The sequence below is a fragment of the Dryobates pubescens genome, chromosome 8, assembly GCF_014839835.1.
Source record: "Dryobates pubescens isolate bDryPub1 chromosome 8, bDryPub1.pri, whole genome shotgun sequence".
In the NCBI taxonomy this organism is placed as follows: Eukaryota; Metazoa; Chordata; class Aves; order Piciformes; family Picidae; genus Dryobates; species Dryobates pubescens.
In genome coordinates this window covers 43130527-43145846 of record NC_071619.1, presented here as the reverse complement: position 1 = coordinate 43145846, position 15320 = coordinate 43130527, and the positions used below count along the sequence as shown (strand labels likewise).

At 49.0% G+C, this 15320-nt stretch overlaps 1 protein-coding gene across 1 annotated transcript; it reads right to left on the bottom strand.

Annotated features, from left to right (window-relative positions):
- Positions 1 to 3788: 3788 nt before the first annotated feature.
- AICDA (activation induced cytidine deaminase) lies at positions 3789 to 11537 on the bottom strand. The gene is made up of 6 exons (XM_009907911.2): positions 11462 to 11537; positions 11258 to 11318; positions 6247 to 6394; positions 4773 to 5043; positions 4023 to 4138; positions 3789 to 3842 (listed from the first exon to the last, which is right to left on the bottom strand). The coding sequence occupies exons 1-6, from the start codon at positions 11535 to 11537 to the stop codon at positions 3789 to 3791; spliced, it is 726 nt and encodes a 241-aa protein (XP_009906213.2).
- Between the last annotated feature and the right edge of the window lie 3783 nt (positions 11538 to 15320).

Sequence of the window (15320 nt, the reverse complement as noted above, 5' to 3'; positions counted from 1 at the left end):
GTTGGAGCTTTCAGAGAGCAGGTGGATGCCATACCTCAGCACCCCAGGCAGGAAAGCATATGTTAGCTTTCATAAGACTTAGAATGATAGAATTGTTCTGGTTGGAAAAGACCTTTACAACAATCAAGTCCAACCCTTAGCTAACTCTACCAAGTACACTGCTAAACCATGTCCCGCTGCTAACCCATGGGGAGTCGACCATCTCCCTGGGCAGCCTGTGCCAGCCTTTGAGAACCCTTTCAATCAAGAAATTTCTTCTAATATCCAGCTTAAACTTCCCGTGGTGCAATTTGAGACCATTTCCACCCATCCTGCTACTTGTTACTGGGGAGAAGAGCCCAGCTCCCACCTGAGTCCACTGTCAGGGAGTTGTAGAGAGCAAGAAGGTCTCCCCTCAGTCTCCTTTTCTCCAGGCTAAACCATGTCAATTCCTTCAGTTGCTCCTTGTGAGACCTGTTCTCCAAACCCTTCACCAGCTTCATTGCCCTTCTCTGGTTTTCCTTGAGCACCTCAATTTCTTTCTTGTGGAGGGCCCCAAAACTGGATCCAGTACTCAAGATGTGTCCTCATCAGTGCTAAGTACAGGGGCACAACCACTTCCCTGGTCCTGCTGGTCACACTGCTCCTGGTGCAGGTGAGGATGCTATTTGCCTTCTTGGCCACCTGGACATCCAAAGGATCTGACTGACAAAAGGTCATAAAAGTGGCTGCATGCAGAGCCATTCAAGATGATGTTCAGTGAGGATGAAAGAGCAACTCCCAACCCATGGGCACAGTGGTTTCCAGCAGCCCCCTTGGCCTCATGTTTCCAGTAAGGATGTATACAGCTTGAGCATGCAAAAAGCACCCAAAACATTACACTCCCAGTCACTGGCAGGCGTGTCAGTAGCTCACATTTGTACCAGTTTTGCTGTATCTATAGCAGGAGAGACATATTCCTATAGCTCCAGCAAACATTCCACTCTGAGATTATTCTGCTTTAGAGCTGTTGAGCTTGGAAGAGACCTTTGAGATCATCAAGTCCAACTGTTCACCTAGGGCTCAGCAAAATTGAATAGGATAGGATAGGAGAGGATAGGAGAGGATAGGAGAGGATAGAATAGAATAGAATAGAATAGAATAGAATAGAATAGAATAGAATAGAATAGAATAGAATAGAATAGAATAGAATAGAATAGAATAGAATTAACCAGGTTGGAAAATATCTTTGAGATCATCACATCCAACCTATCACCCAGCACCATCTAATCAACTAAACCATGGCACCAAGTGCCTCATCCAGGCTCTTCCTAAACACCTCCAGGGATGGTGACTCCACCACCTCCCTGGGCAGCACATTCCAATGGCCAATATCTCTTTCTGGGAAGAATTTCTTCCTAACATACAGCCTGAACCTCCCCTGGCACAGCTTGAGACTGTGTCCTCTTGTTCTGGTGCTGGTTGCCTGGGAGAAGAGACCAACCCCCAGCTACCTACAACCTCCCTTCAGGGAGTTGTAGAGAGCAATAAGGTCACCCCTGAGTCTCCTCCTCTCCAGGCTAAGCAACCCCAGCTCCCTCAGCCTCTCCTCATAGGGCTTGTGTTCCAAGCCCCTCCCCAGCTTTGTTGCCCTTCTCTGGACACCTTCCAGCAACTCAACATCTTTCCTAAACTGAGGGGCCCAGAACTGGACACCAATAAAAGAAACAAAGTACTGCTAAGCTACTACCACTGGACCACATTTCTCAGCACCACATGCAGGGCTTGCTGGGTCACACTGTCCACAGCCTCCCAGCTACACAAGTGCAAAAGCTAAAAGAGGGTTGAATAGAACAGTGCCAGGTTGTGTCTTCAGAAATCAGTAAGGAGATGTCAGCTTTTACTTCCCTCACCCCCTCAGTACCCAAATAATGACAAAATGAGATCTCATTTGCAAACCCTTTATTTACATAAATAGTACCCACCATATCAAACAAATATACAGCACCATGCTTGCAAATCAATGTTTTGCAAGGAACTCTCCTTGCTGTTCCTGGTAGAAATTCCTCAATGTGAGCTCCTTGGGAATCTGAGGTTGTAGGAAGCTTGTGATGCACCTGGCTGGGACCTCTCTCAGCAGGTGGAGGAATGTGGGAGCAGGACTCTGCTATTCTCCTGCAGCTGCTCAGTCACCAGAGGAGGTATTTTGAGGAGTAATGCAGGAGCCTCCAGCCTTACCCAGAAAAAGGAAGAGGATGGAGCAGAGAAGTCTCAGCCACCATGAAGGAAGTAACAGAACACTCTCAGAATGCAGAACATGCTTAGCCTTAGCAAAGCCTCAAGAAGTTAGACTGCAGAGGACAATCCATCTGTAATCTAAGTAATGGGAAGGTCATAGTGAGTGTACCCAAGCCTTCAACTTGGTAATGGCTGTGTCCATAGATCAGGAGTCCACAGACAGGAGGATGCTTTGATTGTGTGCCCTACAGGCACAGGTTGTATAGCTTTGCTCATGCCAGGTGGTTCTTTTCTGGCCAGTTGTCTGTCCAGTGACCAGCTAGCCACATTTGGCCACATTATGGGCTGTAAAAGGCCTGAGATAAAACCAGAAAACTGTGGGACTTTTAAGGTGCCTCCATCAGAGGACAGGGCTAGGGAGAAAGCATATTGCAGGTCTGAACTACATCAGTTCGTGCTGCTATGTCAGTAGTGAGGTCTGTGGAGCTTCTTCCTGAGGTATGTGAAGAAACATGGATGACAATATTTCCACACAGCCTCAGCCTGTATGAATGAGAAATTAAGTCTGAAGGACAACTCCATGCTGTTGACATGAAGTGTGTTTTCCAGTAGATTTATGCTGGAGAAACATTGCAGACATGAAGTGGTGGCTTCTTTCCTGGCTGTATGGGAAGTGCACATACTGATTGGTACTGACCCTGGCTCTCAACATATTTAACAAGAGCTGAGTGGACTTCCTATTTGTGCATAGGCTGTGTCTTGTTTGACACCCAGAACTGCAGCTCATACTTGGAAATGTTGGCTAGTGAGTCTTCTGCTTTCATTTTAGGCTTTTATAATCTAGTTTCAACCTCTCCTGGGACACAAAACCTGGACCTACAGCTAGTAAAATTCCCTCCTTTCTCAGTAGGAGGTACCACAGAGTGTGGGCCTGCACACAACCCACTTAGAAGACCAGCAGTCTTGAAGTGAGGTTTTCAAGCTAAGCTACCTGGGCTGTCCAGGACTCACTTCTATACTGTGAGTGAAGCTTTCCCATAGCTGGCCAATTCTGCTGTTAGGACATAGGCTACACCACTTAAATGGTGATGGTTTTCAACTTGCCACCTACATCCAGAAGGACAAATAAACTGCTTCACTGGGGAGGACACAGAGCAGCTCAGTGTAGTGCAGTTCTAAGGGGCAAGAGATGTGTTCTCCAAAGCCCTCATGAAATGTGCAGATCAATATGGTGCCAGTGAGAACAGTCACACAAGAAGCTTTGCAGGCTGTTTAGTCCTACCTGGACAAGGCTAAAACCAGAACTCCATTTTGTGGACTACTGGAATGAGCTCTATAGGGGCCAAGGGAGGGCAAATAACTCTCTGACAATGTCAGAGATTCCCAGCTAGCGATGGATGAGATGTTTGTCTGGGGAATGTTCTTCAGGAGATCACCCTATTTTTCTTGGAAATTGAAAATTAAGGATAGTCTTATTTCAAGACACAATGCTGGAAGGCAGTGAGAGGTAAAGAGGAAAGAAGAGAAAGATCTGTTGTAAGAGAAAGAGAACATGTGTTTGTGAAGTCTTCTGCTCACTCACAGCTTTCACTTCAAAGTCCCAGAGTTTTGAAGGCATCTCGTAAATCATCTACTTCGTAGAGTGGCTGCAAGGCAAAACAGGAATGACAGGTCAGCTGCCAAGTGAGCAGGAACCTATGAAGGTGGGAGAGGAGGAAGGAATGGAGGGGATGGCATGAGAGGTGGAAGAAGGGGAAGAAAATGAGGAGATATGAAGAAAGTTGGGGGAAAAGGTCACAGGAGACATGAAAGGTGAAGGCCCTCACCAGGAGGATCCGTCGGAGTTTCCTGGACAGATGGACAGAGTTTTCATGCAGTCCTTCCCAGGCTTTGAATGTTTTCTCCCTGTTCTCCACAAATGTATTCCAGCAGTAGAAGTAGTCTGTGCAAAGCACAAGGGAGTTAAGAGTGCTCAAGACTGCCCCAGAGAGGACAATGACCTCTCCTAGGATCACTAAACCATCACATCCTGCCATCATAGTATCATAGTATCAGTCAGGGTTGGAAGGGACCACAAGGATCATCTAGTTCCAAGCCCCCTGCCATGGGCAGGGACACCCCACACTAGATCAGCCTGGCCAGAGCCTCAGCCAGCCTGGCCTTAAACACCTCCAGGGACGGGGCCTCAACCACCTCCCTGGACAACCCATTCCAGGGCTTCACCACTCTCATGGGGAAGAACTTCCTCCTCACCTCCAGCCTGAATCTCCCCACCTCCAGCTTCATTCCATTCCCCCTAGTCCTATCACTACCTGAGAGCCTGAGCAGTCCCTCTCCAGCCTTCTTGCAGCCCCCTTCAGATCCTGGAAGGCCACAATGAGGTCACCTGGGAGCCTTCTCTTCTCCAGCCTGAACAGCCCCAACTCCTTCAGTCTGTCCTCACAGGAGAGGTGCTCCAGCCCTCTGCTCATCCTCGTGGCATCTTCTCTGCTCCTTGTTCCAGCTTCTCCCACCCTCCCTGGTCTTCCTAACCCTTCATAGCTTTCTGCCATCTCTTTCTTGCCTGCACAGCTCACCTTTGAAGGTCATGATGGCAATCTGAGCCCCTGCCTTGTGCAGGCGCCGCAGCCCCTCAGGCTCTGCCTTGCGGTCCTCACAGAAGTAGAGGCGGGCGGCGAAGATGCGGAGGGTGAGGTTGGGGTAGGTGCGCAGGAAGTCGGCCACGTGGCGGGCGCAGTCGTAGCAAGGGCTCCAGGAGGTGAACCAGGTGATACGGTAGCAACGGCCCGGGTCCAGGTCCCAGGCTGAGATGTAGCGCAGGAAGAGCACCTCCACGTGACAGCCCATCTTGGGGAAAGAGGGAAAGGGGCAGTGAGGAGCAGAGTGTAAGAGGGGAGAGGAGGGAGATGTGAGCTGGGTGGTGTGTGAGACGAGCAGAAACAAGGGGGAGGGCAGGTCCTAAAGTAAGAGCGAGAAGGCACAGAGGTGTGCAAGTGGAAGGCTGGCTGGAATGCACTAATGTGGAGGGAGGACCAAGAAGAATGAGTGGGAGCTAAGCAGAAAAGGAGGCAAATGTGAATCATAGAATCACAGAATCATAGAATCAATAAGGTTGGAAAAGACCTCAGAGATCATCAACTCCAGCCTGTCACCCAACACCTCATGACTACTAAACCATGGCACCAAGTGCCACGTCCAATCCCCTCTTGAACACCTCCAGGGATGGTGACTCCATCACCTCCCTGGGCAGCACATTACAATGGCCAGTCTCTCTTGCAGGGAAGAACTTTCTCCTCACCTCCAGCCTAACTTCCCCTGGCACAGCTTGAGACTGTGTCCTCTTGTTCTGGTGCTGGTTGCCTGGCAGAAGAGACCTACCCCCACCTGGCTACAACCTCCCTTCAGGGAGTTGGAGACAGCAAGAAGGTCTCCCCTGAGCCTCCTCTTCTCCAGACTAAGCAACCCCAGCTCCCTCAGCCTCTCCTCACAGGGCTGTGCTCAAGGCCTCTCCCCAGCCTTGTTGCCCTTCTCTGGACACCTTCAAGAGTCTCAATGTCCTTCTTAAACTGAGGGACCCAGAACTGGACACAGGACTCAAGGTGTGGCCTAACCAGTGCTGAGCACAGGGCACAATGACCTCCCTGCTCCTGCTGGCCACATTATTGCTGATGCAGGCCAGGATGCCTTTGGCCTTCTTGACCACCTGGGCACACTGCTGGCTCCTGTTCAGCCTACTATCAACCACTATCCCAGGTTCCCTTTCTGCCTGGCAGCTCTGCAGCCACTCTGACCCCAGCCTGTAGCTCTGCATGGGGTTGCTGTGACCGAAGTGCAGCACCCAGCACTTTGCAGGGAGTATGGATTCTTGTTGGCGATGCACTTAGGGGTAGCATAAAGCACAGGTTTACCTGGAGACTGCATCCCACTGCAGTGTCCATGCTTGTGGACGCCTCTGTTAGTTGCCTGCATTGCTGCTGCAGCTCTCCTCTCCCTGCTGCCGCATGCAGCTCGGCATGGCTATAAGCAGAGGATGCTAGGTGCTCCCCGTACCTTATTGCGCAGATACCCGAAGTCGAGGGAGCAGGAGGTGGCACTGTCCCGGCGCTTCACCACGTAGCACAGGTAGGTTTCACGACGCCCTTTGGCCCAGCGCAAGTTCTTGAAGTTGTAGAGGAAGAGTTTTCTTTTCATCAGGAGGCTGCAGGAGAAGCAAAAGAGAATTGACATCAGCTCCACCCTGGAGCCACCAGTTGGCCATGTGTCTGCTGAGAGCACTGAAAACATCCTCCTTACGGCCAGGCGTCTCAGTATGAGGGCACTGGTGATCGGCATGCAGCGTGTTAGGGAGAGGATGCAACCGTGACTGTGGGGATGAAGCAGTGACTGTGAGTGGGAACAGCAAGAGAACAGAACAAGAGGACACAGTCTCAAGCTGCACCAGGGAAAGTTTAGGCTGGAGGTGAGGAGAAAGTTCTTCACAGAGAGAGTCATTTGCCATTGGAATGTGCTGCCCAGGGAGGTGGTGGAGTCACCATCCCTGGAGGTGTTCAAGAGGGGATTGGATGTGGCACTTGGTGCCATGGTTTAGTAGTCCTGAGGTGTTGGGTGACAGGTTGGACTCGATGATCTTTGAGGTCTTTTCCAACCTGATTGATTCTATGATTCCATGATTCTATCTTGAGTCTCAGGTCCAGCTTCAAAACAGTGACAGAATTTTCTTAGCTCTGATGTGGGGTTAAGAAATTAAGACAGGAAGAAGAAGCTGTGAGAGGAAGAATTCAAACTTCAGAAGACCTCTTAATGTGGAAAGAGATCTTCAAGGCAGGTAAGAGTGGAGCTAAGTAGTTGCCTTACTTTTTACCTAATTCATTTTCCTAGCAGTAAACAACTATGCAATGCCTGTTAAAGAATTAACACAGGAAGGCTGTGGAAGGAGCTGATCAGGTCTCTGTTGCTGTGAAAGACTATTTTGCTCTTGCTGAAATGTAATTTCACTGTTATCTCATAATTCCTTGTCTTAAAGTCTCCAGAGCTGTGACAAGGTGCCTTTTGTATTTTAATTCTTAGCATTGGCATTATTTTATCACATAATTGTATTTATTTGATCAGAAAGGGGCTCTCAGCTCCTTAAGTTTGCTATAGATGAACTTTTACAAAAGCAGTAACTAGCCCTGATCACCTACAATCATTTCCATCACCATCCCTGGAGGTGTTCAAGAGGGGATTGGATGTGGCACTTGAAGCCATGGTTTAGTTAGTCCTGAGGTGTTGGGTGACAGGTTGGAGTTGATGATCTCTGAGGTCTTTTCCAACCTTATTGATTCTATGATTATTAACCCAACAGCAACTATGGCTGGATAGAGTATGAAAATATCTGCAAATATCCAAAAGATGGACACCAGTGAGGGAGAAGGATGGATGTGTATGAGAAGACCTGGGAATCCCACAGGGTCTGGAGTTCAGTCATTTAAACCCATTATTTTTGCTGTATGAAACTCTGAAATCCACCAGGGCAAGGAATGGAACAAATTAGAGTCTCTTTAGAGAGCGCTGGAAGGAGATTCTTTCCAGCATTGCCCAAAGCTGTCCCCTGCACTGCTGAACCTATGTAGGGCCAGTGGCTTGGGTAAGGTGCTGAGAGGAAATGCAGCGGGGTAGGAATGCTGACACATCTCCAGGCACAAGAACCACTCTCACATCAGACAAACATTGAGACTCGGGGGGGCAGGCCTGCCTCCACACCCAGGGGTCCTGCTGGGGAGAGACAGCAGCAGGACAGGGAGGGCAAAGCAGCCACTAGCCAAATCTAGCAGTCTTGCTGCCGTGCAGGCAGCTGAGAACAGCTGTGTTCACTGAGGTGAGATACTCATAACCCCCTAGCAATGCAAACCAGAAGTGAAGGCATTAAAAATAACCATGTCCTTTGTCACCTTTTCCTTCTGATGCCCTGAGGTTCAGCAGGTGGATGGAGGTCAATTAAAGTGATGCTGAGCTGGGTTTTCTGGGAATTCTCCAGTGAGTGTAGGAAAAGGTAATTTGGGTTTGGTAAGAACTGAAATCTGCTATAACTCTGACAGCCTAAGCAATATAAACAACTGTCATCTGTTGGCCACTGTCACCAGAAGCCTAAGTGCTGCTGAGCACTGAATCTCCAGCTGATGGTGGCATACTCCGGGCTCCTGCAGGAACTCCTATCCATTGTGCACCCTCACACATGGCCACTGTACGACAGGTAATGTAAGTCACACACATCCTTTTGCCTTTTGTTATTGCCCACACTGGCTTTGCTCTCCTGTAGCACACCTCATTGCACACCACACCTCTCCAAAGAGGCACATTCATCCCACAGACAGGCAAGCACCTCCTCCCTTCAGTGCCACCTCTAGCCTGTCCTGCTCATGCACAAAGAGCAAGCACACACACTCAGTCTTTATGGGGCCAGGCTCTTCTCAGGGGTGTCAGGGTGAGGGTCAGTGGGCACAAACTAGGACACAGGAAGTTTCACTTGAACATAAACTTCTTCCTGTGAGGGTGCTGGAGCACTAAACAGGCTGCCAGAGAGGTTGTGAAGTCTCCTTCTCTGGAGACTTTCAAAACCCACCTGGATGTGTTTCTCTGCAACCTGATCTAGGTGATCTCACTTTAGCAGCAGGGTTGGACTGGATAATCTTTGAAGGTCCCTTCCATCTCCTACCAGCCTGTGATTATACAGACATGTCCCCAGAGAAGCAGAGCCTATGGGAGTTGTGGCACGCCTTCTTCCAGAAGAAAATCCACAGGTAAGTCAAGGCTTGAGAGACACCTGTACACACTCAGAGGGTAAAGCATCCCTACTAAACCTTTTATTTATCCTGACAACAGTCTCTGGTAGTTCTTTGAGGTCTGTCCTGCAAGCCCTGCCAAAGCCATGCTCTGCTGGGCTCACAGACTGGCAGGAGCAGAGGACACACTACTACTGCTGCATTTCATCATCCCTTTCTCTGGCATGTGCACCTGTGTTTCCCCTACCCACTACACATCCCCCATCACCACTTTCAATTTACTTCTCACACTTAGAACTGTTGCACTTTCCTACCACCTTGGACTGAGCCTATTTTCCTGCCTTTGTAGTAACATTTTGAGCATGTGTGTATATTCCCTAACACACACACACACACAGAGTTGCCCCCCTCACAAACTATCAAGCAGGGGTTAACCACATAAGCCAGGTGAAGAACAATGATAACTATGTTGATGCTGCACCAAAGCCCCCATGGAAATATCTTTTCAGCACACCAGAAACTTGAGGGAAACAGACTTTCCCATTTGCTTCCAAAATGCTTCAGATTTTTCTCACTCTTCCCATTTTCCTCTGCTCAGTGGCTTTGTCCCTGCAGAGCTGCAGGTGGATGCAAATAAGGATGAAGAACAATAAATGTCCCCAAACACTGGAAAAACAAAGTTCTGATCACTTGGGTTATTGCTCAGTGTCAGAATGAAGTGGAGACAATATTGAAGCACAGAAGTTCAGCTAGAAATGTTCATTAACATCAGTTCCTGTTTTCTTTTCTCTGGAGTTCGCTGTCTCTGGGCTTCTCTTGCTGGGGAGGATTTCAGAATGTGTCTGGTAGGAGAGGAAGAATGACCAAACAGATGTGGGGAGCAACTGAGCAAGTGTGCACTTAGATATGAGTTACCTGATCCATCTGCAACTCCTTGAGCTAGACCATAGCTCAAGAAAGCAGCAAAGACACAAGAGCTGTGGTTATACCCAGCCACTGAAGAAGGCTGAGGAGGGACCCTCTCCTACAATAAAGATTAGTGAAGCCAACTCAAACCAGAGTGAAAGCCCCTGAGTATGTGAATGACATGCAGCCTCAGAGAGGGATCAGTGGTAATTAGCTGGCAGAGTAGCTGCAGTGCAAGCAGAGGAATCCAGCGCTGGAACAGTCTGTGCTTACAAGCACAAGTGTTTGAGCAGCAGAAAGAGAGTGAGACAGAAATCTGGTGCAAGAGAATGAACAGGTGAATAAGGAGAGAAAAGTGGGCAGGTGCCTAAGCAGCTGACAGCACCCAGATGTTCATCTTTCTCTGACTTGTTAACTTGGGTTTCTAGAGAAGAAAGAATGCAGGGGAAAAGAAAATAGTCATGAGAAAGAGAAATGACAGAGAGCAGAACACCAAGTGACGGCCAGTCAAAGTGAGAGAACGACAGACGCGAGGTGCAAGAGCGGGACGGGGCAGGGCATGGGATCACTGAGTCAGATGGGGAAAGGGACAGTGAGCACCAAATGGAGAGCTGGTTAATTCTAAGGGAATGATCCTCATTTCTTATGGAAGAAAGAAACTGAAGGCACTCATTTTACCTGTCCATGGCTGCCAGGGTCTCTCTCAGGTGATGGGATTGCAAGGAGGTTGTCTTGCAGGCTCCGTCTGTGCAGCCCTATGACTTGATGTAGAATGATGTGGACTGTCCCCTCTGTTCCCTCCCCATTCACTCCTATCTATCCCCTGCTGGCTTTCATCAGGGTGTGGTTGAGGGAGGAGTCAGAGAGGTCTCTGGATCTGCAAGAGGTGAAGATCAAAGCGTTGAGATGCGAAGGAGCATCAGTTCTGAAAGATGCTCAGCACCCATTGGTCACCTCACCCACTGCACTCCCTGTTGGGTCCTCCCCATCAGGCAAAGTTATTCTGAGTTACTACCAGTAACATAAGAAGGCAGGAAGCATTGTCTAGTGGTTAGAGGGGGGCCTGGGAGCACGTTCACCGCTAATGTGAATGTGGGCAAAACCACACTATCCCACCGGGCCTCACGTTACACAGCTGTGCAGTGAAGACGGTGACTCTGCCCTGCCCTGCCCTACCAGGGAGGGACCTCTGTGCATCACCCTGCAGCCACCCAGAGGGAAGGAGCTCAGAGAATACCAAACTTCTCCCCTTCTCTTCCTCTATGTCCTCCCTAAAAGGCCCAGCAGCTGCTTTGCATCATGGAACAAACCTGAAGGTGTGTGGAGAGTGAGAGTGATGCAGCTTTGGAGTGAACCTGGGGCTTGGTGGGGAGTCTCTGGCCCTACTTCGGCACCCGAGCATGGCCATGGGTACCTGAGCCATGTCAATATGCCAGCAGCAGTGGTAAGCCTCCACTGCAAATCCACACGCAAAGGACCAGTGGAGAATAGCTCAGAGCAGGAACTTGTCGATCCAGGCGGCCCTGGTGTCGCAGTGTGCCGCTGGCAGGGAGGCTGCTGAGAGCTTTTACGCGGTGTGTGTGCCCAGCAGGTGGTACAGCTGTGCTCTGTCACGCCTGGGCTCACGCTCAGGATGCACACGCTCAGGACGCACACGCTCCGCTCCGCCAGCATCGCGCCCTGCCGCCCCGGCTCCGCTCAGCCGTGGTCCTGCAGCACCTGCCCAGCTCTTCTGGAGGGCTGAAGGACAGCCAAGGAATCTGGCAGCAGCTTCCTGAGGAGGAAGCCAGGGGATGTTCTGCTGCGCTTCCTCCTCAAGCAGGACACCGGCAGTGCTATGGCTGGGAAGCAGGGATGTTGTTTACCTCATGCCAGGCTAGTTCTTAATTTTTTCTGTGCTTGATTTACTTTCCTCATTATTCTTGCTGGCTTCCAGCGTGCTGGGGCTGTGTGAAACCAGTATATGCAAAAACATCACAAGGAGACATGAGTCACCAGACCAGAGCAGATGACTTGCTAGCCCAGCACATCGAGAGCGCTTGTCTTTGAGAGTGGCTGTCTTGGCACACTTCAGGAAAAGGGGAAGCACATGTGGGAATTCCAGGGTTGGGCTGTCCTGCTCCTTGGGGAAGGGTTTGGATAGGGCACACACTCAACAAATGGCAACTGTATTGGTCTCAAGAGTTGTGGCAACTATCCTCTGAGGATCTGACTCCTGCAGTGCTTGAAAATCCCCACCCTAGCAGTGTCAAAGGGGACACTCCTGCTACTGGAACACCTGTGCCCTTTCAGCCTTTGCCCTAGCAGCACCTAGGCCAGACCAAGAGTCGTTTTGTCACCCTTTCACACCAGTTTTTCCTTCTACTGATGCAAGGAGGATCCTTGCTGCACAGGGCACAAACAAAGGGAAAAATAAAAGCAACACCCCCCAGGAGGTCTGCTTCTTGGAGATCACAACTGTTTATGATTCATCAGATAAATTAAGGTAGTTTCAGCTTTGTTCTTGTTCTGTCTCCTAATCTCCATAACTAAAAGCTTGCTGAAAATTTTACATAACATCTTCTGCTCTGAAAGGAGTCAAGTAATCTTTTCATGGCCAGCTTGGTCTTCCCCATAAGTTACATTGGTGTGTAATGATTTCTCTCAAAGGTTTGACATGTCAGGCCTCACAAAATGTTTAACTAGATCCTTTCTCTGGCCCTGCCTGTAAGTGGAATTGATTCCTTCATGTTTGAAAACACCAGCTCTTGTCCTTAAATGATGAGAGCCTCTTTGGTCTCCAGAGAGAGGAAAAGGAAAGAACAAACAAGTGAGCAAATGAACCCTCTTTATGTCACTCTTTGGTGGGGTTCTCAAGCCTAAACACTGATGTAAGCTTCCTAGAGTCCTTCATTTTGACCAGTAACTTCCCTCAAGCTAGAGGTGTGAATGCACAAAGTCAGTGGCAGCATTTCCCTGCCTCTAGCTCAAATCCCCAGAGCAGGAATACACTGGTGTGGATGTGTTTTAATGTCTCACAGCAAGTCTATGGTGACATCTTCAGGGAGACATTCAGCTCCTATGCAGTGCTGCCTAAAGCAGGAGCTGCAGTCTCTCGGCCAAGCAAGATGTTGCTCATCAGCAGATGTTACCTCTGCTCTGGTGAAAAAGGAAAAATAGTTTGGAAAACCATGGAAAGGTTGCTGATGCCTGATACAATTGCCAGTCCAGCCTCCTCCCTGACTGTAAATTGCCAGATCTCTAATGTATGGTGGGACCTTTGTTGGCTAGGAGCTAATGTACCTGAGGAGAGACACTGACCACTTTCTGCCTTTACACTCAATGCACTTCTTTGGAGAAAGAACTGGGCACAGGAGAGAAAAAAATTACTCAGTCTCTGTTTCTGATTAAATTCTGGGTCAGTTACAGTCAAAGGCTAGTGGAGAGTTGAAGGCTAGTGCCATGGTCTAGTCATGAGGTCTGGGGTGACAGGTTGGACTCGATGATCCTTGAGGTCGCTTCCAACCTTAGTGATACTGTGATACTGTGATACTGTCAGAAGGCTAGGAAGGGTCCTGTGCTGACGTGTTCAGACACCATTCCAGCTTATGAGGATCACAGAAAAACATCCTAGCACCCCTTCAGGGGTCTTGTGCTTGTGGCTCCATTCCCTGTCTTTAGAATAGAATAGAATAGAATAGAATAGAATAGAATAGAATAGAATAGAATAAACCAGGTTGGAAGAGACCTTCGAGATCATTGAGTCCAACCTATCATCCAACACCACCTAATCAACCAAACCATGGCACCTAGCACCCCATCAAGTCTCTTCCTAAACACCTGAACCACAAACAGCACCAGGCTGAAGAGCAGTCTATGGGAGGAGCATCACCATTACTGTTACTGAAGAGTCAGAAAGCAAACTGCCAAGAAATCAGAGAGCAAAATTGTCATGAATAATTCAAAGTAAGAACTGAGGCCCAAAGCAGAGGAAATGTTGCTTGTTTAGTCAACAGGAAGCTGTGTGCTGATATATATACACTTATTTTTTTTTCCATTCACCCTTTGCTCAGAAATCACACTTTGAAACAAGCAGCAGCAGCAGCAGTTGGTTGGCTCTTGTGCCCAACACCAGAAACGCTGACACCTGTTTCCCTTTGGCTCAAGCAAAAACCTCAAGCAGAAAAACTTTCTCTATTCAACAAGTGCTGTTGCAACATGCAGAGACCTTGAGCAGGGGAACAGTCAGGTTTCTTGCAGCTAGACACAAGCAAATAAATAAGCTGATGTGCTTATCAGGGCCAGGGAGGTGATTGTCCTCCTGTATTCAGTGCTGGTGAGGCCACACCTTGAGTACTAGGTTCAGTTTTGGGCCCCTCACTACAAGAAAGACATTCAGGCACTGGAGAGGGTCCACAGAAGGTCAACAAAGCTGGTGAAGAATCTTGTGAGGAGTAGTTGAGAGCACTGGGGGTTGTTTAGTCTGGAGAAAAGAAGGCTGAGGGGAGAACTCTTTGCTCCCTACAATTACCTCAAAGGAGGTTGGAGTGAGGTGGAGGTTGGTCTCTTGTCCCTGGTAACAAGTGATAGGACAAGAGCAAATGGCCTCAAATTGCACCAGTGGAGGTTTGAGTTGGATATTAGAAGAAACTTCTTTCCTGAAAGGGTTCTCAAACACTGGAATAGGCTTCCCAAAGACTGGAATAGGCTTCCCAGGGAGGTGGTTGAATCCCCATCCCTGGAAGGATTTAAAAGCTGCAGATACGTGGTGCTGAGGGACATGGTTTAGCACCAGCCTTGGTAGAGTTAGAGAATGGCTGGAGTCAAAGACCTTATGGGTCATTTCCAACTGAAATGATTCTATGATTCTAAGTACAGGTAAAGTAACATGCTTAGTTAATGCAAGCATACACGAAATCATTTATTTCTTATAAGGATGTTACTTAATATTCTGTGTTGATTCCATGAAGAGTCATCACCCTGTTTTGAAGAGAGCCTCAACGCAGCGGTAATGCACTTACTCAGGCACCTTTGCCAGGCAGACCACTACCATTGCTCCAGTCCAGGGTATCAAACCCAATTTGCTTTAAATGTAGAGGCAACATTCTGTTTAGGATGTAGGATGTGCCCAGGTGGTCAAGGTGGTATCCTGGCCTGCATCAGGAACAGTGTGGCCAGCAGGAGCAGGGAAGTCATTCTGCCCTGTACTCAGCACTGGTTAGGCCACACCTTGAGTAGTGCCCAGTTCTGGGCCTCTCAATTTAAGGAGGACATTGAGACACTTGAAGGTGTCCAGAGAAGGGCAAGGAGGCTGGGGAGGGGTCTGGAGCACAGCCCTGTGAGGAGAGGCTGAGGGAGCTGGGGTTGCTTAGCCTGGAGAAGAGGAGGCTCAGGGGAGACCTCATTGCTGTCTACAACTACCTGATGGGAGGTTGTAGACAGGCAGAGGTTGGTCTCTTCTCCCAGGCAAGCAGCACC

Bases quoted from the DNA above. Each gene is read 5' to 3' on its own strand.
- AICDA (XM_009907911.2), bottom strand. From the start codon at position 11,537: ATGCTGGCGGAGCGGAGCGTGTGCGTCCTGAGCGTGTGCATCCTGAGC. The intron at 5,044-6,246 runs GTACGGGGAGCA...TCTTTCCCCAAG, and splicing joins TCGGGTATCTGCGCAATAAG to ATGGGCTGTCACGTGGAGGT. The intron at 3,843-4,022 runs GTGAGGGCCTTC...TTTGCCTTGCAG, and splicing joins AACTCCGACGGATCCTCCTG to CCACTCTACGAAGTAGATGA.